The sequence below is a fragment of the Passer montanus genome, unplaced genomic scaffold, assembly GCF_014805655.1.
Source record: "Passer montanus isolate IOZ18808 unplaced genomic scaffold, ASM1480565v1 scaffold5, whole genome shotgun sequence".
NCBI lineage: Eukaryota > Metazoa > Chordata > Aves > Passeriformes > Passeridae > Passer > Passer montanus.
The window spans coordinates 4,820,137-4,847,929 of NW_024369929.1; the positions used below are offsets into that span (position 1 = coordinate 4,820,137).

A 27,793-nucleotide genomic window follows, 5' to 3' on the forward strand; every position below is an offset into this window, starting at 1 on the left:
TTATTTCCTAAGCAAAATCTCTTCACCACACTCTTCAAATCATGCTGTCACTAAGGGACACATGCAACTATGTCTTCAAAAATTCCTGATTGAATTCAGATTTTCAGGAAACAAAAACCAGAACAGTTGAAGCTACTCTGCCTGTTTCTTAACCTGTTTCCCGTATTTCAGCAGGCCGCCCGAGCTGGGGGAGGAATCCCCAGCAGCAGCAGTGCCCCCAGAAACACGCAGCAGTGGGTACAGCCCATCTTCTCTGTTTGCCCCTCTCTTCCCTCTGGTTCTGCACCTCCAACACAGACTATTGTATTTCTCCAGGCAGACCTTGCTGTGCACGTGCTAATGGGAGCCAAGGCAGGGAGCAAACGGGGCGTGCTCCTCCTTGGTGCTTCTGAGAAATACAGATCTGCCCATGCAGCACCTGAGCCCATCCTGGCTGCTGTCATGTGCCCAAGGAAACGGACATAACCTTCACTTGAAAGCATTCATAAAGCTTGTTGCAGACAAGACACCCTTCTGGCAGGGGACCGCTGCTCAGCAGATTGGCAGCTCAGCCCAATGGAGTGGAGCAGGGAAAACTCTCCTGGGCTGATGAATCGTAACTCATCGTTTTTCAGTGGGATGGGGAGGGGAAAGAAAAGAGCGAGAAACAGAAAGAAATAAAAATCCAGCTGACCAGTGTTTACTACCTCTCTTTATTCAATGTCCACAGCCGCCTGCCCCTAGAGATTTTCCAGATGATCTTATATTTGTCCTGACTCACAAATGTTAGCTTTGACCTTGTGTAAGTTGCTGTGGGCAGCATATGGTACAGAACAGCTTTAATTGTACCTTCCTCCCTGTGTACTAGCTGGCCCAATACTAATAAAAGCGAAATTGAATCTTAGCACCTGGTTGCTCCAAAATTTACAAACCGAAAACATTTTCCATGGACGTTGGAAGCCTTAGAGCATTATTTACTGCATGCCAGGCACAGCAAGGCACGCTGTCGTGCATCCGAGCATCACGCAGGACCACGAACGTGCGCTCTGCCCTAACGCTCAGTGCCGGCCGCGAGAGCGGCAACTGCGGCCCTAAAACCCCAAACACCCCCAGCTCTCCCCACACTCTGTATCTGCTCATCTGTACACATGTGCTCATCAGCAACGTGTTTATAAAAGGCTTCTTACACTCTCGAAATTCTCAAGGAAAAGAATATTTTCTCAAAAAAAATCCCAAGATAAGCTAGTTCACCAAAAAGCAAATCACAGCACACTGCATATATGCAAAATACCTATATCTCCTGACTTTTTTTGTCCTTTTTAAATAGGCATTGTAGAAATCTACTGTAAAAGATGCAGGCTCTCCACCTTGGAGAAGGGCTCAATCTCAGCCTATGATGAGAAAAATAAATATTTATTTAATAATAAAATATACATGTACATAGACTGGTATATTAAATCAACCCATAAAATGCACAAAATAAAATAATAAGTAACTATACTCACAAATCTATTCTCATATGAAATAGTAGTAATAGGTGATATAAAATAAAATAATTTTTTTTCAAAAATTATTAATTTTGGTGATAACTGACACATTACTGCACTGTCATCTATATTAAAATAATTCTACATTGCATTTAGAAAATAACCAACTTATTTCTATACTTGTAGGTGAACTGAAAACAGTGAAAATCATGCAAGTCTATTTTTCTTTTAAACACAAAGATTGTATCAGACTTCTATTAAATATCATTTTGGTACTGTTGCACTTCCTAAAATCAAAATGAAAAGGCAACAGTGAATGACAAACTTTGCTTAATTGTGCATTAGTTTAAAAAAACAATAAAATAAACCCACAAAAAGGCATATTTTACATTTGCACAATTACCTCTACCTAAATATTTCTGCAGCTTTATTTTTAATGGAGATTAGGTATCTTGAATATCTGGGGGCTGAGGTCTGCAGCATGGCTCTTGAGTGAAAGAGAAGATAAAATTTCATTGATAGAAACAATTTTTAAGTATCGTTTTAATTTTTTTTCCTGAAGCTGTATATGAAAATGTTCTAAGATTTCCTTAAACTGAGAGTATTTTCTATATGTCAACAGGTGAAGGGCAAAAAAAACCAAAACCAAAAAAAAAACCCAAACAACAACAATAAAAAAGCTTAGGCTATGTCTAGTGCAGTGCAAGTGCTTAATTTTCTTTATGAAACAGATAAGGTGTTTTTTCTTTTTGATTTGAAGGGGATCCTTGAAATACATATTTTTTCCTAGAGCACCTATTACACATAACAGTAAAATTTCACTCCTCAGCAAGATTCTTGTATTAAACCACGACTTTTTACTTTGATGGGTACTTCCCAAAACAAAAAAAATTAAAAAACTGAACTTCTTCTAAAACTAAAAGCCTCAGATTTATATTTCAGGCTTAAATAGATGTGTCAGTCCCCATCGAATCATCTATTGGGCTGCTCATATGCCTGGTTTTAGGCATAATATTAAGCTTTGTTTTGGCTTACAAATTAAAGAAATTGAAAAGAAGAAAACAATTTTAATAAAAAGTTTACATGTATTCTACATGTGATTTCTCACTTATTTTGTGAGTAAATAGGTCAGATTTTATATACATTAGCAGGTACCGAGGAATGCCAGCACCCAAAATGTAGTACAATAATCTAAATAAAAATCATCAACTTGAACAATGAGGTTCATGCTAGCAACTACTAATTTATCACACAATACAAATAAAAGCACTAAGACATCAAAATTAGAGTATGTACTGTTCTCTCACTGTAGAAAGGTTCATACAAAGATTTGGCATACACACCAAAAGGCATGCTTCTAACACAAAAAAACTAACACAAAAACCAATCCCACAACTCCACATAACCTCCTTATGTATATTTAAATTAGTAATTTAGGCAAACTTGAAGTATTCCTCGGAGAAACAGTGGTAAAAGTTAGTAAGATGTTTAAAAAAATTAAATAAAACCTTGGGCAACATGATATAGGATGATCATATGATTTGTCATCTATTTACTAAGTTTTCAAGCTCATAAAGGTCACCTCTGACCCATAACAGGCACATGCTATCAATTTTCAAGCCATGCCCTCCTACAGTACCAGCACTTCCATCCACTATATGCCTGGAAATACTTAATAAGATCAAAGCCTTTTTTCCTGCTACAAGAACAAAGAGAAATGTTGTAATAGAGTGATCTGTGCTCTAGAAAGAATAAAATCAAAACTCCATGCAAGTTATATTCCCTTTGCTTCAGGGGTATTGTATAGTTAATTTTACTTAAGTCTTATATATATCTTCACATAAAACTTCAAACAGATTGTTTTAGCCTAGGAGCAGACATGAAAGAAAAATCATTTCATATTTGAAAGACAGCTGGCATTTATACCAAAGGAAATGAAATAGAGACCGAGCGATTTTACTGATTCCTCAACCTCTCCTCCAGTGTCTTCGCTGTTATTCAAGAAGCTCTTACACAGCGTCTTTTAGGAATATAAAGATTCATAATTTAATTACCATTGAGCAAAAATCTTGGCAAAAAGAAGTTTACTAATGAAAGCAAAACTCACACAGGCCCACGGGACGTGGACCAGCAATAAAGCAACAAAACAAAACAAAAAAAAAAAAAGCCACAAACAAAGATCAGTATCAGCATCTCCCCTTTTCCTACTTAATACTATTTTTATAACAGAAGAAAGCCAAAACCACATACAAGATAAACAGACTGGAAGAAACACACCGTTCTTAATTTACCATCGTATGCTAATTTTTACACACAAAAATCAGAACTGCTGTTCTTATTTAAAAAAACAGAAGTATCTACCACGAAACAGAAATACCTCGTTCAACTTCCACTAAGTTAAATCCACACAGGTTTTTTTCCCCCCCTGCGGGATCCGCATTCCCCCCCTGGCGCGTTTGCAGGAGCATTTGATGATTCCGAACTCCCGCGGCGAGCGCCCGGGCGGGCAGGGCAGCGCTGGCGGCCGGCCCGGGGCTCGGGGGCCGCGCAGCGCTGCACAGGGCAGGGCAGCCCCGCAGCGCTCGGGCAGGGCCCTGCTTCAAAACAAACCCAAAACAGCCCCGGCCGAACCCGCAACCCCCAAAGAAAAGGCGCGGGCACGCAGGAACACAAACTTCGGCCGGCGGGTCTTGCGCGGCCGCCCGTGCCCCGCCGCACAAAGCTGCCCCCCGGCCCAGCCCGCTCCCCTCAGAGCCCGAGCCGCCGTGCGCCCCCGGGGAGCTCCCGCCCCAGCGCAGCCGGGCTGCCGGGGCTCCGGAGCGAACTTGCGCGAGCCCGGCGCGGCGGCCCCGGACAAAGGCGGCCCCTCACCGTCTTGCCGTTGTAGTAGTACATGAGGGAGCTGCTGCCCACGCCGGGCACGGGGTAGGCGCAGTACATGGCGCGGCTGGCGCGGGCCGGGCTCAGCGCGCCGCCTCCCGCTCCCCACGGCATCCACCCGCCGCCGCGCACATGGAGCGCTCAAAGGCGGCTTATGCAAAGCAGGACTGAACCATCTCCGGCCGGCGCGGGGGTTGGGCGCGGGGGGCGCGCCAGCCCCCGCTCCGCGCCCCGGCCCCGGCCCCGGGAGGAGGCGCGCTCGGGCCCGCGGGCGCTGAGGGCTCGGCACACGCAGCCCTACGCGCCGGGGGCCGCAGGGAACCCGCACATGGGCACGTCCTGAGCCCCGAGATAATCGTCTGCTTTTTGTTTTAATTAAATTAGAGCACTTGTGGCCGTGCAGACGCTGCTCGATGCAGCTCCAGCCACACGGCCATCTGGCTCTGTCTAAAGTTGCTTCCAACTTTGGCAAACGCTTCCCAAAGGCGCGGGGAGCTGCTGGGAGCGAGTCCCCGGGGAGAGCCCGAGCACCCCGCGCTCCCGGGCCCCTCCGAGCCGGGCAGCCTGGGGCAGGGACACAGACAACACCTACACAAGGTGCTTGGGTTTAAAAAAAAATAAAAATCATGTAAATATTTTCACGGTATGGAATAATCCAAAATCCATCTTTAAGATGGGGTATACAAACTATAAGGAAGGATTCTCTTGGAAACACAAGTCCAGGGTCCCCTTATATTGTATAATACAGTTTTGTATGAACAAAGCACACATAGGTGCCATACAAGACAGGGCAGAGAAGGGGAGAGGACCTCAGAAACTTTATGGCATCACAAAAACGTGAATTATTCAATACAGCACACAGACTGCAACTTCCAGCACAGAGATCCCTCAATATTTGCACCCTATCAATGCCTGGTAGGCCTTTTTGCTTTCTTCATTGAGCAGGGGCATCATCTAACATTAACTCTTAATGAGGCGTACAGTTTTTTATTTTCTACAAGTGAACACAGCTGGTTATTAACTGAGCTTCTGCTAAGTCAGATACTGACTTTAATCCAGGGAAAAAAAGGTTAACACACAACCACGTTTCTCCACCTCTAGTTGTGTCTACTGCCAATGCTGTGAATTCTCCCTGCCTTCCTCCTGACAAAAGCAGGAAAATATTTCAGGATAAGGAAAAAAATGGGTAAAGTTCAATTCAGCCATTTGCAGGGAGAGAAACCAAGTTGCAGAAGTCTGGTTCATTCTGCCAAGCACCTTGTGTGTCAGTGAAACCCTCTGAACTAAAAAGATCCACAAGGGTGATAAACTGACTGCAGCTGAATACTACAATCAGATAAAAATCTCTGTGTAATGTCCATTATCTCAGACATAACTACTGTAGTGTCTATAAATATACAGAATACATACACACTGACAAAAAATATTCCCATCTCAAGCTTCAAATGTTTTTTCAGTGAACTCTTCCAGTCAATTAGACTACTGTGCTCAGAGTATGTTGGCAAATACATCCTGAAGTTTCCATCTGCTGAAGAACACTTGCATTTTTACTGCAAGTCAAACTACGCATCCAGAACTGTTTAACTATGCAGCAAAGCTAATGATATCTGAACCAAACTCCTCTCCAATACAAAAGGCGTAGCAGCAGCAGCTGCAAAAAAGAACATCACTATACTGCAGACTGTTAAATTGCCAGGCCTGCAGAGTGACTGGCGGCTTCCTTCTTCCCTAGGGACCACAAAGACCCATTTCAGTCCCCAGAGAGTCCCTAAGAACCTTTGATTCGCAGCTAACAATGCTGTTCCTTAAAGCTTCTCACTAATGTTCAGGAGTCTACAGATGAGACATGCTAAAAGATCTTCAGATCTTTGCATGTGCTACTTCTTATAGTGCACTAGATTAAAAACACTACTTCAGAATAATGTACAACTTAGAAAAGTTGCAAAAGATACTTTTAGCTTGCAGACTTGAAGTAGTAAGAGAACCCTTTAAAAATAATTTTAGCATGCAAACTTTTGAAACATTGGAAGTACTTCCAGGGTAACTGCAGTCAATTCTTTGAAGACTATCACCAACATAGCTGTAATTGCTACTGCACCTCCATGCACACATTCCCAGTTTTTTCAAAATAGTTGTATTAGAGATGAAGAGCATAATCAAGCCCCCTTCAGATAATAACCATTATCCACCTCTATATAAGCAACTGGAAAAATGTTAAAAACATCAAGCAGAGAAACCTAACTTGACTGTGTAGCATTGGTGGGAGGCTGCTCTGTGTTCAGCTGCCCTATACTTGTACAGAGCAATGTAACAAAAAATACATAGGTAATATTAACTAGTAATGTTTACTAACACTATTAACATTTATCAGCAGAAGTAAATCATTAACCTTGCTCACCAGCACATGGGTAAGACAAAAGCAACAATATGATCAATAAAACTGAGGAACGCCACTGCAAACGTCTGTTTGGAGACAAACTGGTCCCTCCATAATGAGTCACTAAATGAATTTGCTCCTGGCTTACTTCCCTACAAATCAAAAGGATAACAACTGCATTTTACTGAAAAGGAAATTATTTGTCCTACACTCATTTACATCATTGGGAATAAAATCTTGAGTGCCCAATGCTTGAAAGGTATCACTGTATCTGCTCTACATTTACTGTATGGAAACATTGTTTCTCACATTTGGTACACTGACTGACCATACAGGATCAGCCCATAACTGCATCAGCATATCAAACTTGAAACCATGTAAATTCACTTTCACCAGGATAAAATATGAACCTAAAATGGAAGAATTTGAAAGACTGCTGAAAAAAATACTATGTTGTTAGCAATAACTCTGTATTTGCAGGAACTGCTACCAGGTAACTATTCCAAAAGCTCCCGAAGTCCAAAGCAAGTTTTTGTTTTGTGGTTGCAATTTTTCTAATCCTCATTTAAGCCAAGCAACAGCTGCTCTGAAATTTGTTTTCTTAAGAGAATCATGTTACAGTGAAATGAATCATAGCTGGATAAGTGGTACTGTACCGGGTACAGTTGTTTACTCCATTTTTCCTTGGTGACAAGTCAAGGGTTAATCTTATGACTCAGCCTGACAAAACAAGTCAGCTGGAGACAGGGCCAATTTTTTAAACTTGATTTCAGACAGACATGCCGTCAGCAGAGGAGCACTGAACTGACATGCACTTTGTAGCCCGAATTGTTTCCACTCATGACCCTGTAGTGTGTGTCAAAAACAATAAACTGCCTGTTCCTAAAGTATGTAAAGAGATTATGAAAGCTGATGCAGAGTGAAATACTGACCTAAAAATAAATGATGCTACCTGTAAAAGAATATTTTCAAAGACGATCTTAACATTAAGAGATTTTGTGAATGAACCACACACTCTCCCTGAAAACAAACTTGTATGTGAAATACATTTTTGTTCCATTTGTCAGAGTCACAAAGCAAATATACCATAAAGCATATGTAATTCATCACTTGAATTTATAAAAAATAAACACAATTTCCACAGATTACTGAATGGTATACCATATGAAAGATAGTTACATAACTGTCTCAACAGATGAGCCATTCTGTAGTCAAACATATTCCACAAAACTGAAATATTAAAATGCTTTAAAAAGGTTAATGCCTTTGATCAGTTTTGTTATTTTAGATGTGTCTGTTCTAACACAAAAAGCACCCAATCTTTTTCAATTACGTGCTACTAGAAATTAAAGCTCTTCTTTCACCAACAAAAGCAACTGTGATGTGCAAACCCCAGTATCAAGTATCTCCTTGTGGAGAGCTAGCTTCAGTCTTGTTGGAAAAACCAGTAACGTGGTGAGAGCCCAAGCCTGCTTTCCATGGGGAAACCAAATCTTCTGTTCTTACCAGCTTCCATTATTTTCTTAGGGGTTAGGCTAACCTTCTAGCTTTGGAAATAAGGCAAAGGTAACTGTCCTAGAACTCTCTCTTCTACCCCACACTGTCCAAGGCTGGAACTTCTTATCAATTTCGACCACGTTCAACAGAGGAACAGAAGTTTCACAAGTGATAAAGTTCTTATCAGTTCTAAGAAAATGGGAACCTGAACAGGAGACAGACTGGAACCAATACAGAACAACCTGTTGCTATCTAAAATATACATAGTAATTTTGAGCTGTTTGTCCAGCAAAAATTCAGAAAAAAAAATTCTATACATCTTTGGATTCCCAATATAATTTATTTTAAAGCCAAACATTTATGATGATTAACTATAGCAAGCCAGAGTTAGGACCATTGCTAAGCCATGCATTGAATTTGCTGCATAATGTAGCTGTCAGGACAGACAAGATTTCAAGCTGTAAGAAAGAAACCTGGCTGTTTTCAGGGGAAAACACAATGCTTATTATACTGTCCTCTATGTAATTCATCAGCTAAGTAAATGTTAATTTATTTTAAAATCCTGGAAGGATAGCCTTCTGTGTTAACCAGCCACTAAGCATGCTGCTCAACAGAGATGGAGCAGATGAGCTGTATGGAAGGCAATTTAAAATAACCCAGTAGACTAAATTTTATAGGCAATCCCTCCTGCCAATATCCAAAGGCTGGTGTTTTATGCAAATTAATTTGCTAATCTACACAAGAGCTAAAGTAGTTTGGTGGTTTTCCTTTTCAAAGGGTTTGTGTTTAACTGCAGATTTAACATTCATGTTACTATAACCAGGGAAAAAGAAAGAGTTTGAAGGGATAGCAAATAGACAGTAAATACTAATTAAAAGGATATTAATTGCTATCCACTACTTTCACCTTGCAATATTATAAGGTTGAGCGGTAGTTGTTGGGGATTTTGTTGTTGATTTGGGCTCTTTTTTTTCCCTTGCAAAAAACTCCAGTTAGCTGTGGCAGATATGAGTAAAAAAAACACTATTTTTTTAATAGGAAACTGCAGCTAGGACTTTTCTGTTTCAGTAATTCTCTACATAATAATGAATTTATTCAATATTCAAGTTGAATTTATCCAATTTTATGAGATATTTAACTTATTTAAGAAATATTTCTTTGGAATGGGAAGAATGAGGAAAAAAATGTTGCATATCCTATTCTTCAGAATAAACCACAAAATAATTTCTTAGAGGAATTTTAAAATTTGTTTCAAAACCATTCAAATTTAACTTTGACAGGATATTGCTCAAGTTCAGAAAGTTCTATTTTTCGGGAAATACAAAGCACTTACAGTTTGAAAGCCCCTATAGGAAGTTCTTAGCCACCCATATCTGCATTAAAAATAAACAAACATGTTTACTATCCTGAGGCAATAAACTATCCTATCAGAAGCCAGATAATCACCGCAAAACGTGCTAAAAACCTCTCCAACCTAGAAACCTATGCAGACCTTCAAAGAGTTTTAAACCCTGAGATAAATCAGCACGGCAGTTCCGTGGATAGTTCCTGTTACTGGAACTCGCACGAGACTACCTGAAGCACAGATCCCTGCACACCAACAGCAGCGGGCCGGGGCGATGTCCGAGTGCCTGCGGGGTCCCTGCTCCTGCCCGGCCCGGAGCTCCCTCCCTCCCGGCCGTGCCCGGCCCTGCGCTGGCGCCCTCGGCCTGCAGGGGGCTCCAGAGGCCCGACCTGCGGCCGGCCCGGCCCGGCCCGCGCACGCCTGCGAGGCCGAGGCAGAAATTGGCTCTGAGGGGCTCTGGAACATGGCGAGGCCGAACGCTGAGCGCTAGCTGCGCCCTGGCACGGAGCGCCCTGCCGCCCTCCAGCTCGCTGCTCGGCTGAACTGCTCTGCGAATGAAGCCGAGAGCTCCCACAAGCCAAACAGCCCTTCTGTCATCCGGAATCGGGAACTCGCCCCTGCCCTGCAGAAAGGAAGAACTAACAACTAATCCTAGCTATCGGTTCAAGTGGAATGAAATCCCACAACTATATCTCCAAGACTGAACAACTTGCTTACTTTATAATACCTGATGTCACAAGCAACTGTGGCACTAAAATAGGAGGTCATTTAATTCAGTTTCTTTGCTTTATTGTGTAAAGTCACATCTACATCTGAAATTTCACTTGAAAATGATGGGAACAACTTGCTTGGTTTTAAAACCTGATGTCACGAGCAACTGTGGCACTAAAATAGGAGGTCATTCAGTTTCTTTGCTTTATTGTGTAAAGTCACATCTACATCTGAAATTTCACTTGAAAATGATGCAGTGCTTTACTTTCAGTACCATTCTTTTGAAAAAGCATTTGTTTTGGTTTTGTATTGGCCATTTCTGACAAAGCAGCCAGCCCCACTTTGGGGCTGAGCAAGCAAGCGAAGGGAAACCACTCAACAGCCCATGGAAGTGCAGCAACACAACATTCCTCACTACTTTCCCAGCTCACTTCCAGCATTATAAACATCTTCCCACCAAAGCCACAAGTATTACCAAGCAAAAGATAGTAAGAAATAGTCTTCAGAAAAGCTTCCATCCTTATCTATTGTTATAAAACACCACACCAATTTGTGGTAATGGACACATTCATCTTTGAGGAAAAGCAGAGTTGCAGAAATTCCATCTAACTTCTCCCTAAATAACATGAGCTGCAACTCAGTATTTTTTAATAACATCTTTTTTAACTATACACAAAATTTAAGGTTCTTTTATGCAAATCTACACTCTAATTTAAGAGCATCCAATACACTCATTTTGATATGTTATGAAAACTTCAAAAATAAATACCTGCAGTAAATTCAAACACAGAGAAATTACTTGACATCATTATATATCCATCATGGATTTATATATACACGGGATTTTCAGATCTTCAGAGAAGATCTCTCAATTAAGCAACCTTACATTAGTTTACTACAGTCAGATGATAGGACAGTTAGTTTGGAAAAATAATCTGATTGCAATTTTTTAAAAAAGCTTTTAAGAGAGGGTTGCTCAAGTACCTTCACCCTAATTCAATGAGAACTCGAGCTGAACTCTCATAGCAAGACTTTGCAATGGGCTGCCTGGTTGTTTAATGACAGCTAAATGTTCTCATGTAGCAAAGAGCAGGTGGGATGCTATAATCTGAGGCTACTGCAGTTTTCAGATAGATATCAAATAAAGGCCATGTTGAAAAAAACCCCTACAATAATCTAACCAGAAAAACAGACCTTTTTCTTGTTAAACATAAAATCTCAAATATTTTTACTTGGTTTGTAACATAAATTTAGAGGTTGAATGTTTTATACATTTGCATTTTGTTCAGGTACAGTGTTTAAAAAGCAGTACTTAGCAAGTCCCTAAAAACTTTATTCTATAAATCAAGCGACCAAAGAACAAGCATAAAGCAGAAGATGGAAGACTGTGTACTGAGGAAGAAATCCTAAGTTCTGTGTGGCATTATCCATAAAGATTTATTTACTCAGTTTCATTATTTAACTTGCTTTCCAAAACACAGCAGTGCAGAGAGGAGAGGGTCAGGAGAGTTCCTGCTGGCTTTGAGAGCTCTCGCTATTAAAGACAAGTGACAGTTGAATGTATCACTTGACTGTGCAAGGCGGCTCAGAACAGATCTGAACAGACTAAATCCTGCTTTTCACATTTGGGCACTGTTTGTGGACAGTGGGAAAAAAAATCTTAGCAAAAAATGTCTCCCTAGTAAGTCAGTTAAACACAACATCACAGTCAGTTCAACATCACACGAAGTATCTACCCAGGATGCTCTGAAGTTTTGACTCAGAGCCACACAGTTCATAAAGTATTCCAATGGTGTTGCTTTACACCAGGCTACTTCAATAGACATGGAAATTGCTAATACTGACAGAGACCATTCAGTGTGGTGAACATATTATTTCTAATACAGTCTAAACTTTAAACTCTCAAAAACTTGGTTTCAGATAATCATTCAGAAGATACTTCCCATTCTACCATTTCAAATAATCTCCTTTTACCCTTTAGGATGGGTAGAGGAAGGAGAGAACACAGAAGGGAGTAACATCTATTATTTTTCTTCTTGTACCATTAGTATATTTATGTAACATGTTTTGAAACATCTCTACAAGCTCAGTCTTAAAAGACGGGCAGAAAAGCAGAAAGAAAAGCACCTTAAATGGGAGGTAGTTCTATGCATGCAAACATCGTTTGCTGTGTCTTTGCACCGTAAATAGTTCTTGCAAGAAATTACCACCCATGGACTATACACATCACAGAGCGTGACATGTGAGGAATCCCTATAATGAAAGTACAAGTTGTCTTACATGTATTGAAAAATACAAGTTTAAATTTAGAAAGGAATCCCTGGTATCAGAAAATACTCATTTGACAATCTCTTATTAAATAAGTGCAATTCCAAGTTTAATATTAACTGATCATCTCAGGTACTATGGAAAGCCTAATATACTCAAAATACTTATTAGAAACTACACAGAAAACAAGCAGCCATTTATGTCCGTACGTCACAGCTCATTTTCTCTAACAAAAATCAACAGATACAATGTATTCCAGTTATTTCGCTGATATGACACTAATTAAATAGCAAAAGAATGATGATAGATATTCACACTATTTTACTTAGAATTATGACCGTGTGATAGCCACTGATTATGGTACTAATAACAAATGTTAGTTTGAAATATTCCCTGACTCCACATGTAAAGAGGAGATTTCTGCTCACAGCCCATCCATTTTTGGGCGATGATCTCCCTGGGCATTTGAGAGAGCCTCACTTGTTTGTCTTCTCCCTGTGCAGCCGGAGCAGCTCTCTGGAAGCCCTGACACTCTGCTCTGCCTGGCCGAGGAGCTGCTGCTTTCAGGTCACATGATGTTATTAGTGTCTGCCTTAGTTAACTCCTACAATCAGAAGAATTCCCAGAAATACAACAGTTTTCAATCTCTGAAGACAATATAACTCTCTGAACAGTATTGCCCCCCCCTACAGTATCAACAACATAGCAACCTTGCTGTTCACTCAAACCTGGCTTTAAAAAAAATACGGTTTTTAATTTGTATCCTCCTCAGAGTGCTTTAAATTTAGTAGTTGTAGTTTAACATAAATGCTTGCAAGTCAACATCCAAAATGTTTTGGGCAGTGAGTCACCACATAACAAGTTACAACACAAAAACTTAAAAATGCATTTGCCTGGAACATTTAATTTTTACAGTAAGAGGACAAATTCAGATTGAGTTGCATTCCAGAAAGAAGCCAAGCAATTCACCAGCACTTTTCTCTGTAACTGTTTTTACTTTAGGCCCCGATAAGAACACATTAAAAAAGATAAACCTCAAAACAAATAATTTCAGAAAATACCACATAAAACCAAGGGAGAAAGAAACAAACTAGAGGAAGGGTTGTTTGGGGTTTTTTGAATCATTATTACTTACAAGACTGTTATTAAATTACGGTTATCTAGGAAATTAAATTACTGCTGAGTATCCGTTGACATGGCAGTCTTATACTAACAAAAACATTGCTGAAACCAATATTTTAGGAACTGAAAAATTAAAAAATACAGATTTGTATAACAAAATTAAGTATCATCTTTCCTCTGACTTTTCATATTATAATTAAACTTCTCTGCATTAAAGCAACTTTTTCCCACAATACATTCCAACTTCTTAGGAAGGTATATTTAAAATAAAGACTACACTTACACTTATAATGATCTACTCAATTAAAATTTCTCATGATGCTCAGTGAAATTTAGTTTTGTATCATCTTCCATATACGCAGTATCTCAATTTTTTTAATGACGTGTCATTTACTTCAAGGCTCTATTCAGCAGTGAAAGCATTGAAATACAGAGAAACAGTGCTTAAAACCTGCAGCATCACAATCATTGATTATTCGCAGAATCTGCACTTAATTGCACAGATTGGTACAATGTTAATACAAATAAAATCTATCAGCATTTCATTGTCTCCACTCGTACAGAAGAAGAATTACATGAAAACCATTTGAAAAATACTGCTTGTTAAAATTAAAGCCTGGTAAGACAAATGAGAGAAATCTTTCGTTCTCCAAAATGATCTCTTTACCTGGCTGATGCTACTAAATATTAAACATGTAGCGTAAGCTTTATTACTGCCTAGAATTACTGTAATAAATTTCACGAAAATTGCACAGCTATGTGTTTCAGCTTCTCTGACATTTTAAATATATTTTTGTTAATCTAGCAGAAATCATCTGCTAGACTGTAAAGCCACCCTACATAACACGCAACTGTTAAAATGTAAATTGCCAAACTATTTTTAGCTGCTGCTGAAGGGGGGGGAAAAAAAAGGGAGGGGGGAAAGAAGAATATTCCTGGCCTCGGGAATAATGATTTGAGGCATTGTGTTCATTTTGTTTATCAAGCAGCTATTCAGCCTCTAGTGGGGCCCAAGTGCTTATGCAAGCAAAAGCTTTTAAGAGTGCCTGCAGCTGCAATCCTGGCTTCCAGGTAGGCTGCAGGTTCAGAGCACAGCTGCCCCAGGCTATCCACACTATCTCAGCTCCATCTGGAAGTACTGTTAAAATAGCATTTCAGATCCCGGGTTCTGTCTGTGTCATCGTGAGCCGGGGGAGGAAGAAGGGAAAGAGAGGGAGGAGAGAACAGGGGAGATGCGAGGACGAGAAGACACCATGCGTAGTTCAGGCTCAGTACGAAATGAAAAGCTCAGCCCCATTTTGCTCCCGCTGTATTTCTGCTCCTGTGCAGTGCGCTCTATTCAGCCTATCCGGCTTTGAGTTATGACTCATCCAAGTGCACCTGCGCCCATGTGTTAAGTACTGCCAAATAAAAGCCCAACATCCATTTACACAACAAAGAGATGTATCCCGCAAGGCAGCGGAGCTTCCCCCTCCCCTCCTGTTTGTTCTGAGCAAGGGAAAAAATAATTCTGTCCTTCACTTCACTGGGGATTTTTCACTTCACGTGGATTTTTAAATGCAGATTCATTTATAAACAATTTTCTTCCTTTTAAGAATAAAGCATATTTAATACCACAAAACACCCCTATAGCATTAGATTATCACAGCCATTAATGATTTTTCCACCAAAACCCTTCCAACCTTTTTTATCAAAGCCCTTTATTCTCGAAGGATAAATTTTCAAGCAAAGAGGGATCAACAAACTAGTTGCTTGAAAGCTTTCCTGATGCTAGGCTGAAGTTAGGAAAGGCTTAATGAAGGCTTTAAAATCCACCAGGACTTCACAATGAACATCTGACTCGGTGATTTATGCATATTAATAACCTCAGTCCTACTGAGGCAAGCTGAGCTGTACATGTCCTCCGAATCTTAATGTCTTCAGCTCCACTGGGATTATTACAAATGTAAATTTCTAAGATTCTCAGCTATTAATCTCTGTCTGTCCTCCTGTTCAGCAACATAATGACTAATTAAACATCAAAAGACCTGTACAGGAGATCTTCTTTGACAGCTCCTGGCCCAGCTCTCTTCCCAAGAGAGGAATTCAAATGACAGGGACAAGTGGGTAGGAGCATATGAGCGAGCTACAAATCACTGCTATGAAATCTAAAAATTCCACATCAAATGTGTATTTAGTCCTGCAGAACCACTCCCAATTACCTAGCCTAGCTGCTCATGTCCAGCAGACAGCCCTCCTAGTGCTGAAGTTAAGTAATTTGTATGTATGGCAGGTAAAAAGAATGCTATTTGAGCCAATTTTTTATCACTACAAGTAAAAAATGTAGTACTTACAGAAGAAGGCAAACCAGGGGGCACCTTTCTTACTTTCTTTGTCTGTAGAGGATCTGTACAAGAAAAATAGCATTTCATCAAGTATCTACATTACAGGTGGAAAAGAATAAATAGCTACACTGCTCAGTTTTTTCCTTCCATGATGAATGTCTTATTTTCCAATTTCTGTTTGTTTTGGTTTTTTTTTTATTCCCTGGCAAAGAGATTTGTCTTTCACATCAATATAAAAATGTAACATAACCATGTTCTCCTCTAAAATACAGCTTTGCTAAATAGTTACTTTAAATTCTTTTCCTAAGGAAAACAGTTATTCCTAAGAACAGTTACTCTGAAGGGTATACTTATGACCTTATACACTTGCTAAGAAACAAATATGGTTTTGAGATATACAAGGAGGAGAATGGGACTTATTAGCAAGAGAAATGTTTTCTTTTCTGCAGATCAGAGTAAAGACAGAACTATCCAAAAGGAATTTGACATGATTGATACTCTACGAATACTAATGTGATATACATTCTATAGTTTTTAGAGTCAACCAAGGTTGTAAATAAACAGCAAATTTAATGACCTAATTACTTTCCTTAAGTAACAAAGTCAATACATCTCAAATTTGCATGTAACTGTAAAGTTGGAGGTATGATACCTACTTCTTTCTTCCAGTAGGTATTGCATTATAACAGAAGTACCCAGCAATTCCTCTACCTAAACCAAGAATCTGAACCAATTTAATTCAGATGCTAATACAATTAATCTGAAAACTCTGCATGCAAATTACAAATCAACTGATTTTTGAAGATGAGTATCTGGCAAGATTACCAGTTCAACAGTCAACCAATAAAGTCTTTAATCAAACCACAAAATTCTTATTTTTCTGTTTTCATTCAGAACTTTTATGATGACATGATAAAAGTGAGATAAGGTGAAATATCTGCTGGATATCTTTACTCTCATCATTTCCCATAGGGCTCACAAAGAAAAGGACTTTTGGAAAACATATTTACATTGGATTCAGAATGTCACCTGGAAGAGAACACTGGTTGGTTTCAATGCAATTTAACATGAAATTTAACAAGAGCTTGTTATAATCCTGGTCAGACAACTCCTTCTCGGGGATAAAATGGGCATAATTTGACTTTGTTAGAAATTCTCAGGCAGAAGATTTGTAGCACTTAACAAGTCCATTAAAAAAAAAAAAAAAAAGAAAACTCAGACTTTCTCAAGCTATTGGAAAAGACTTGAGATAAAAGATTACTTCCTCCTCCTGACATTCCTTGAAAAACATTTCCATGAATTTGTAACCACCACCTGCCATATCCCTACAAGCCTCAAATTCAATCATGACAGAAAGAGGAATATCACCATTTTGAACACATTTATACCCTCTGAGCTTCTCTTTCAAAGAAAAATCTAAATATACTCTGAAATCTCCACACTTCACTTCCATTTGTTTCACTTAATAATATCAGGAACTTCCCAGGCTCTATTCCTTTGCACAGCACAGTGACCTCCCTGCACCTCTGGAGAACCCTGTGCCCAGCTCCAACACCCCCCTCAAACCCAGAGCAGGTTACTACTGTAAGCAGCTTCTCACCAAAACCAATTTAGTGTGGGCTAAAACTCCATCAGCAGCAGCTTAAAACACAATTCTTTTCTCTTGAAGCTCAACCACCCTTTCAAGCTGTAAACAATTCCACTGAACTTTTCTAAGAGAGTTCCTTTTCTGAAACAGGTGTGAGGAACTGCTGTGTTTGTTCTGGTATTCTGAGCAACAGGAATACTTACAACCATCTCCATAAAGACAGCCAACCCCAAGTTAAACAGCAGTTGGTTTGACAACAAGTAAAAAGATCATACAAATACGGTATTTTAAAACACATATATACAGACATACATTAGGAGAAGAGAAAATGGCCTTAAGTTGCACCAAGGGAGATTTAGGTTGGATGTCAGGAAAAATTTCTTCACTCAAAGGACTGTTGGGCACTGGAACAGACTGCCCAGGACGTGGGGGACACCATCCCTGAAGGGATTTAAAAGATGTGTACATGTGGCACCTGGGGACATGGTTAGTGGTGGACTGGGAAGTGCTGGGGTAAAGGTTGGACTCGATGGTTTTAGAGGGCTTTTTCAGACTAAATGATCCTATGATACATAAGATTATGTTCTAAAGTAGTATATTTTAATAACAAATATTTAAAAAACAATTTCAAACATGTTCAGGACTATTTTAGTGTCCAAGTTGTTTGCAGTTGTAGTTAATATTAAAGTTACTTCATAAAGCAATTTGCATTTGACAATTTTATTTTGGGCAAAGTATGGTTGGAGTTACATGGTTCCAACAAACAAGATTTTTACTATGGAATAGAAGTCCTATACAGAATGAGGGGCATTAAAGACTCAACTACATAATTAGAGAAATTCTAATGACCTATCATACTAACACCTAAATATATGGTAACTAGAATATAAGATTATATAACTAGAATATAATGGTAAACTAGAATATAAGGTTACAGTCTCTCTTTTTATACCAAAAAGATTTTTTTTAAATTTGTACACCCAATTATTCACAATAATCTTATAGCAGATACTATAGAAGAGCTGGCTCATTCTTGATTCTGATTCAACAGAATTAGAAAGCTATAAAATATTACCACTGTCTATGACCAAGTATGAAAATTCCATTCACCTCCAACTATCCCCAGATTAAAATACTAATACTGTCACAGGATTATAACAATTTTTAAGCAAGTTCCTGCCTGCATATTTTGTAAGGTAGTTTGATTTTAGGATAAACTACTAGCCTCCAATTGCTAAGATCTTTAAAGGCATGTTGAACCAATTACAATGAACTATATATTGCCCTGAATAAAGTTACTTTTAGCATATAAAAGGATAATTGTTTCCCCTTTGTGTCCTTCCCCTACTAAATAATGGTAATGACCTCAAGGTCAGGCATTTCCAGGAGTTAATGATGGCACGGGTTAAGGGCACTCAGCTGGTCATCAGCTCCTATCCATCTGTCATTATTGCTTTTGCAATTAAGGGTTTTATTAGAGTTTCTTGTTTGTTTTGTAAGCCAGACTGACCAGTGTTGAATCGAAGCTAGCATCTCAAAGAAAATGTTAATAATTCCAGTTTTTCTCCTACATAGCAGTTTGATGTAATTTCACTTGCTCAGCACAGAGCAATCTCCTGTATATTAAATGAACTGTTAAAAAAAAAAAGTCTGCAGAGAAGCATCATGAACAAAAGTTTAAATCTGTCTGTATTACTTACCAAGAGCTGATGAGTCATGAAGTGGCCGTCGGCGCTGATTTGTGCCAGAAAATGGGTAGTAGGGTGTTCCAGGCTTTGCAGAGGATGACAGCTGGCCTGCACTGCCAAGCCCCATGTCAGACCGAAGCAGACTAGACTACAAAAGTACACAGAGAAAAGTCAAATTAAGCTCTATAACAATGCAGCTGTTAATATGCCAGGCTGACAAACTATTAACCACACTTACTGCTCTTGGCATTTATAGGAATTTACTGGGATTCAGTAAAGGTTCTAAAGTTCAAAAAAATGTAGACTTTTTAAAATCAATGTTCAGAGTATGTACTATAGCATAACACAGAAAGGCAGAGCAAGTTTAGCTGTGAGCCTCCAGAAAGCCATAACCATTTCAGCTGAAAACATCTGAAATAATTAATTCATATTTAAATTTTAAACAAAAATCATAATCCTTTGTTTAGTTTGCAATATAACACTTCTTCTATTACACAATATAAACATAATTGATAAAAACTGCTAAGAGTTTATAGCATGACATTAAGTTTTAGCACATACTTAGAAATCAAGACTTAGATTACATTCATAAAAACATGGAATAAAATTGTCCAAAAAAATCAAATGCACACAAGAGATAACAGAGTAGATTAATGAACAGAACATGAAAAATTGACATTTTAAACACTTCAAGCTAACAAGGTGGCTGAACCCCTACCCTTTTTCTTCCCTTCCCATGCAGTACAAACAAAAACATTCTAAACACTTAACAAGTGCATTGTATATTGTTTGACCTCAGATTATTTGGATTTCCTCTGTAAAACTGAAATGAATGTTGGTGATTTAGAACAACACAGTTTTTCCACGGGTGATCTTACGCTTAGCTTTAGTCTGAAAATCCTGCCATGGAGAGAAACCCATAGAACTGTCTGTACAGAAAATGTTCTTGGTACCAGGTGGTAAAAATTCATCGTGTTTCACTCCTGGCTGGTGCATACAGCATTCCTCATGGAACAGCATCCACTCCACACTGCACACAGCTAAAGACACACTGCTCTTAATGTTTGCCAGTGGTTTAAGGCCACGTGGAAGCAGCAGCCTCAGAAGGAATTGGATTTCTTCAGCCATGGGCAGTACATGGTGCAGCCTTCCCAGACAAGGGGGTAAACACAGCTGGCAGGACAACGGGCATGTCTTGCTTAGACTCATCTGCACTGACATTTCACTGTCAGGTGATGCTAAGACAGGAACTGCTAACTGGAGTAACTTTTATACCAAAACCCCACCTAATTCCTCCTTCAGCCTCGCTGCTCCCAAGCCAACATTCCTTGTCCCATGCAGCTGCTCTCCAGGAGGAGCCCTTGTCCCCACACAGGTTCCAGAGGTTTCCCCAAAGCTGCTGTGGGCTGGATTATGGCAGGAATGACTCCAGTGCTTGGGATACAGCAGCACAGGCCACTCATTGCTCCTGCCTCTCCTCACTTCCCTTCTGAGGCCCAAATAGCTCATTCATAAATAAATGTATTTTTGGACTATAGTAGACCATCGAAACGGATCTGTCTGGTGTGAGGAGATGTGAAAGGTGAGGTTCACTCATACAGCCCACAGTAAGGTACTAAATGCCTTCTACCTTACTGTGCACTGGGATTAGCAGAAAATTAAGACTTCAGACAGTTAGAGAATATATATAAAATAAGCTCTTTTTTTGCATTGTATCATCATTGAAATTTCTCTTTTCTTGTTTGATGACTAATCTGAGCATAAAAATCTTATATTTTAATTGAATAGAGTGGGATGTGAAAGAATTGCCACATCACAAACTAAAGGAAGGCCCAAAAGTGTTAAGTATTTTATACAAAAGTGTGAAGATCAAAATTTATTAAAAATGTTACTGCATAGAAATAGCTTCCTCTCAGCTTCACTTCTTCTCTGTTATTCTTACAACAGTCTTTGAAACAGAATTCTTAATCTGAAACTCATACTGAAATGAGATACTCTGATAGGGTGACAAAAGTATATAGCAAATACATGCAGGGGGAAATCTACTGGTGGGCTGTTCCAATGTCTTCTAATTTTTACTTTGGTCAAATAGTTAAGATTTTATTGTTTCGCAGAAAACATGAAAATCAGAATATCTGGCTTACTCAGTATAAACCTCAATTTAGCAAAGATCCTATTCTAAACATTTACTACAGTTTAAGAGGTGAACACTGCGCAAGAAACCTCGGCAACGTTTTGTGAAAAGCAAAACCAACACTAGCCAGAAGAAGAAATGAAACCAGTTCTCACTTCGGCCAACACTTGACCTTCTTGACCGAGAGGACTGAAGGCAAATTTCTTTCCATAGCCTGTGGGGAAGGGGGAAGCACTGTGCTAGCTGTCATTTCAAGGGGCTGAGGCGAGGGCCCCCTCCCAGAACGGCAGAAGCGCCGAGGCTGGCAGGGACTCTGGGGGTCAGCAGCACAGCCCTGCTCGCTCAGAGCAGCTGCCAAACACAATTAGGAACCGCGGCCCAGCCACATAAAAGACAGCCCTCCCTGCTACCCCAGCATCTCCCCCGACCACTGGAGGGATTTTGGAAATGCAATGGGATCCATACAGATGCTTCCAAAAAAAAAAAAAAGGTGGGAGGGTTCCTCCACTCTTTAGGAGATGGGGAAAGATTTTTTTAAAAAATGAATTAAAAGAACTGACCAGTAAAAACTCTAAAATTCATTTCTACAAAGTCATTCCAAAAGGTATGAATCTATGTCTTTTCCAGACTTAACCTCCAACCTTTACTTCATGACATTTGCCACTCTTGCTCTTGTGCTAAGTATTCCAGTGTTCGACATTTTCACCAGACCCTGAATTTCAAAGCAGCCTGGCTTCTACAATAACAAAGTTAGTGTGTAAGCACTATAGTAGATACTCAAGCTATAGTAAATCTCAAGCTGTGCAACACACTCTGAAGAAGTTTTCTGATCTATACTGTGTTTGGGCAAGCATTTTTTTATTTATAAAAAAAAGGACTTAAAAACCAAAGCAACAAAAAACCACAACCCTCTTCTACTATTGGCCCAATCAAATGTAACATCTGTTTAGAATTTTATAATTGTTCCTCAGTCTTCCAAAAGAAAATAAAAATAGATGTCATTAGTTCAGCTCATTGATTTTTCTGCCTGTTTGAACCAATTGAGAAAAAATATTGATTAGGACTGATCCTTTCCTAAGGGCATCTGATAAAGAAAGGAATACAAAAATACCACTGAGGATAGCAAAAAGCTTTGTATTATCAGCATCAAGCTTCTCCTGCCCCAGTGCCCGAGGTCCCTGCACAGAGGCAGATCACTTACACACGTGGTTAGGGGCATTCTCCACAGAGAACCTGCACCCTCACGCTGAACCTCATCTGCCAAGCAGGCACCCAATTACCAAAGAATAATCAATGACTGGTTATTCTCCTGAATGCTTGTCCAAGTCCTCGTCAGTATTCCCATTGTAAATAAACAGGCATTACTCCTAAAAATTTGCCTCTTTGGATTTTACAATGCATATATCCAGTTTCAAGCTATACAAAAAAGTTATTTAATGCAATGTTTTCCCTAAGGAATAAGTTTTCAACAAATTTTTAAAAAAAGGAAAAAAAATTGCTTTTATTACAATCAACTAAGAATACAGCAAGCCTGATTCAGAAGAGAAAAGAGAAAAAGATGTGAAGATGACTGCTTTACTTTTGAGATTTATCCCTTTCAGAGAAACCAAGAACAGTTTTGACAGCCTCAGGGGAAATGGCATGGCCTGACCCAAATAGGAAAGGCTTTCACAAGGGCCACTATCTCAACAAATGCTTTAAAGGGGTTACTTTCCTAAAGAGTATTCTCATAAAAATGAAATGCAGGGGAGGTATCTATTCAAGTACTGCAAGGATGAGGTGTGGTGAAAAGAATCATATCTACATACTGGGGGTGGATTTATGCACCTTTCTCACAGGAAACAAGTAACTTTGCACTGCATCTAGCTGCATTTTCGTGCAGGCAAAGTTTGTTTCCATTCAAACAAGCCAATCAAATATATGCTTATATCAAAATTATAAGCCTGAGATAAAAAGAAGCTTCTCAGTCAACCTATCTTAAAATGACTTCTTAATTGATCCTTTCAAATAATTTAAGTAAAAAAGAGTTTGACTAATTCCTAAGTTTTCTTCTCTCCAGCCCAGCTCTATGACTCTTCAGGTACAATTTGATGTCAAAACACTGCTCTGCCTTCAATGAACTTCTAGGACACCAGCCAGCAGAATTCTAATACGTTGATAAACATTTCTTTGATTTTATTTTGATATTAAAAAGGAAAAAAAAAACAAAACCTGTGGATAATTAAAGTCTACAGATGTCCTTACGTAATATTCCTTGCAGCTCTCTAATGCTTAGGCTCTATGCAAACAGGAAAGCCAAGCTGTTCTGAAAAGCACACAAACAGTTTTAACAAACACACTCCACCCATACACTACCTATATACAGTATTACTTATTCAAAAATGTATTTGCCATAGGCAGGTAGCCTCGTGCATCTTGGTCTAAATCTTGTTCACATTCTCTTCTTAAATACAAACACTGGCAAACACTTTAAAGAATTCAAATTTTCCCAGCATAGCCATAGCCAAACTATGCAATAGTTTCATCCAAATACAACTGTGTGCCTTTACATTATTCATTATTTTCTATCAAAAGAATAATATGGTTGAGAATAAAAGCATTAGCCCATTATATGCAACTGATTATGACAGGCCTATTATGCTGGCATAATAAGGCAGTCTGCTTTGGCAGTGAAATGAGAGCTGCAACTCACCAACTGCAAACTTAGATCTTGAAAACCTCCCCAACAGTCAACTAGATTCAACTAGATTTTATTTTTTCTATATTTTTGCATTAGCTTCCTTTTCACAAAATTTATACTTTCAATCCTAGCAGTCAGGCTGTACCTATTTAAAGAAGGAAAACTGTCTAGAGGCAAAAAAAAAAAAAGTACTTGAATTTTTAGTTAAAAATTATAAGCTTGAGTACTTTACTTTTACAAAATAATGTAATGCAACACCATTCATCTCAATCAAATCCCTCCATTATCCCGCCACAGTCACTGACAAACTCACTTGGCATCTCTCTATTTCTCAGAATTACACAGAGCAGATGGCAAGTGCATTCCTTGCCTTACTGTAAACTTGAAATGTTGCCCTGGGTAGAGCACAAGTTTCATGTGCATGTCCTTTTTACTCAGTGAGCTATTTGGATGACTTACAGCATGGATATAATGTGTCTCAGTATTGCATGTCTTGCCTTATAGATAAACCTGACAATTTGCATAAACTGGCTTAAAAGAACATAACAAAACAAAAAAGTCAAACTCTGGTAAACTTGCAAAATCCCCCAGCAAAGTTGTAAATTTTGTTATGGTGTTTCCAAAGGAAAACCCAGCACAACACTAAAACATTGACTAACAATGGCTCTGAAATCCTAGTCCAGTAGAGAGGTTAGGGCTGCAAAAAGACCATTCACTTGAGTTCCACGTATGCAGTTCAAGCCAAAAATATAGCTAAGATATAAAGGGTTGAATTTCACTTTACTCAAGTCTCCAGTCTTTGGAAACTGTAATGAATATGCACTCCAAAATAGGAGCGGAATTTGGAAAAAACACTGACATATGATGTAAATTCATTTTAAATTTAAATTTTAGAGATATGTTTGCAATTATCAGCATGTTGTTAAAGAATCTCATCCTGAGAATATCATCAAATAGTAATGTGAAATACAGTGTTACCATTTTGAGAACAAAGGGACTCTGAATGAGTAATCAATAGCAACTGGCAGAAAATGAGGCATTAATTATGATCCTCTCTAGTGTTTTGTCTCAAACAACATTTCATTAAATATATTGTGCTAACCTGTACATCTTCAAGCCATTACCAATAGATTTGATCAGATACATTTTTGGTCTGTATCAGGAGGAGGAAAATATCAGAATTAGAAAACCAAAACAACATCTAAAGTGTTATATGATAACTTGAGCTTTTTTTTCTTGATCAATTTAAAGGAAATCAGGGGTTGCCAATAAAACATCTCAGGAGAGGATCCTCTAACAACATGTTGATAATTGCAAACATATTCCTCATTTAAAAAAAAATACTTAGGTCTTATAATCTCAGTGTAGTCTCTTGAAAATTTAATTATCATCTCCTATACCTAAAGTATCATGCAGGTTTGAGAAGATAATGACAGTCATCCATCAACTGCATCCTGCCAGTGTAATCAGGCTAATCTTGCTCACTGGATTTAAAACCAGCTACCTAGGGTACTAAATACTGAAGTGATGCAACATCATAAACAAAATTACATTTAGCTTTACTGTCTTTCCAATTAATGGTAACACCAGTGAAGATCAGGTTATCAATATATTCTCTTTTTATGCCAAAGCTTTTCCGGATCACCACGAGCTGCTTATTCATGTGTGCACCTAAGCAGAGGCTGCTGCTACTGTGGCAAATTCTGTTCATGTGTAAATATACTGGGACTGAGCACAGGGGCAGAGGAGAGAGAAGAAAGGAGTTTATTCAGAATTACATATATGGGGGTTCTTTAGCAGCGAGGAGAGCAAAGATTAAATGCAAAGGGAAGAAATCATTTTGTATCCTTTATGCATCTAGATGTCTTTAAAGACCCTGATTAACACAAATATTTTGAAGAGTCCCTCTCTTCTCTTTCGCAATATTGTCTTCCCTGCACTGATGCTGCATATTGGCAAGACTACAAATTCAGTTTTATGCTTCTAAAGCAGCACCCTGCTGATGTTGTGTCCAATCCCGGAGGTTATGCTGCCTCAGCTTGTCTTCCTTCATCCCCCCAGGCAAGGTATTTTTGCCTTGCTGACTGAATTCTAGGAAGGCATTACTAAGCATTGTGATTACAGGTCAGGCACCCCTCCCTTTGCCTTTGAATCTTTTTGCTACATTATGAAAACAGTAATTTGAACAGCTTCCTTTCTGTGATTATACAAAAGCCGCTTTCTGGAAAATTCTAGAATTTTACAAGAGAAGTTGCTGAGTGGTTATTCATCTATTTTTTAATTTTTATGGTACCACCCTCCTTGCTTTCCTTTATGATTACAAGATACTAGCATGAGGAGTCAATATTATAATAAAGGATTTTATTTCTGAGTCTTATTTACAGAAGTTAGATTATAAAGGATATTGTAGAACTCAAACCATCTTTGCATCTGTTCCTTAGTTCTCAAACTATCCTCTGCATCTTCAGCAAAATTATTTTAAAATATTTCAGACCATTACTAGATCATATCATGTATATAATATGAAAGCTGTACATCTCCTCTCCCACACAACCAAGAGAAAAATCTTGCTCTAAGAACCAAATCAGAAAATTATTAACATGATGAGGGTATGTTAATAAAACAACCAGTTAATTGTTAGGACTTAACAAGGAGAACCCATATGTTCTCACATATGATCAAGGGAGAGCTCAGTTCAATACTAGGGTGCTAGGAAATGGCCAAGAGATATCTTAGGCTACAATCCTCCCTCCTGAATAAATGTCATCCTTCTCTCCCTGCTCCTCAAAAACCTGTGCCAGCAGGGGCACCAGTGTCTGGAAAAGCACTCCAGAACACAGCTGAAACCAAAACAAGTTGGATGGTTTGGTTCCATGAAGGAGGAATGTAAATGACAAACCTTGTGCTTCCTCCCAGCACGGCCTGAGTGCCCAGCTCTGCTCTGCACCCAGCCCAGGAGCAGAGCTCAGTACCAGGTTGCCTACACCACTCAACTCCGACTCGGGGCCTCTGTTCTTCTTGACACCAGTTATTTGTGCGTGTGTGAAGCCTGGGAAGGGACTTGCTCTACCTATTAATTCAAAAAGGAAGGTAAATGGAGGCTTAACACACCAGAGTAATTACAGACAAAAGGAATGCACACTTCAAGAAAATCCAAAGGGCAATCCAGCTCATTCAGATAAGCAGGCATGGCTGGGAGTACAGAGCTGAGCTAATATTTTCCCCATCCTCCACTAATACCATAAATTTGTAACTGAGAACCACCCAGCTCTGAGGCAGTGCTAGACACAAATAGCAATTCACCAAAGAAGTTTTACCTGCACTCTGTGTTGTAGCATTATTTTTCCTTCCTTCTGTAGCAATATGCAAGATAATATGTATATTATTTACAGAATATCCATAACCTTAAATATAATCAAAAATAAACCTCAAAAGAAAGGTGGCAAGGAAATTTGCCAACCCTGAACAGTGTGAGAAAGAGAAGGGCAAAGACAAGAAACTGTTTGCTTGGTAAAGGCATTGAAAATTATTCCTTACAGAGCTGCTCCCCCTTTATAAATAGCATGCCTCCTCCAACGATAACAAATTCCTAACACCTGCTACCCACTTCATTCCAGGGGGAATGTCTTCCCTGATTAACTTCAGGTGGTCACCTCCAGCACTGGAAAAAGAAATCTAGCCTGTGCCCCATACATTTTTACTTTCTAAAAAGG

At 39.0% G+C, this 27,793-nt stretch overlaps 1 protein-coding gene across 12 annotated transcripts in view; it reads right to left on the reverse strand.

The window, feature by feature from the left end:
* The window catches only part of TCF12 (transcription factor 12), a 158,672-nt gene that overhangs the window by 34,669 nt on the left and 96,210 nt on the right, over positions 1-27,793 (reverse strand). For 9 of the 12 annotated variants that reach the window (XM_039723404.1, XM_039723408.1, XM_039723402.1 and 6 more), the window contains exons 8-9: positions 19,279-19,414; positions 16,000-16,052 (exon numbers count right to left, since the gene is read on the reverse strand). In XM_039723404.1, the coding sequence (XP_039579338.1) occupies positions 16,000-16,052; positions 19,279-19,414 (189 nt within the window). Of the gene's footprint in view, positions 1-4,337; positions 4,604-15,999; positions 16,053-19,278; positions 19,415-27,793 lie in introns of those variants that run through there. The other 3 variants (XM_039723412.1, XM_039723415.1, XM_039723414.1) reach the window with 3 other exon arrangements.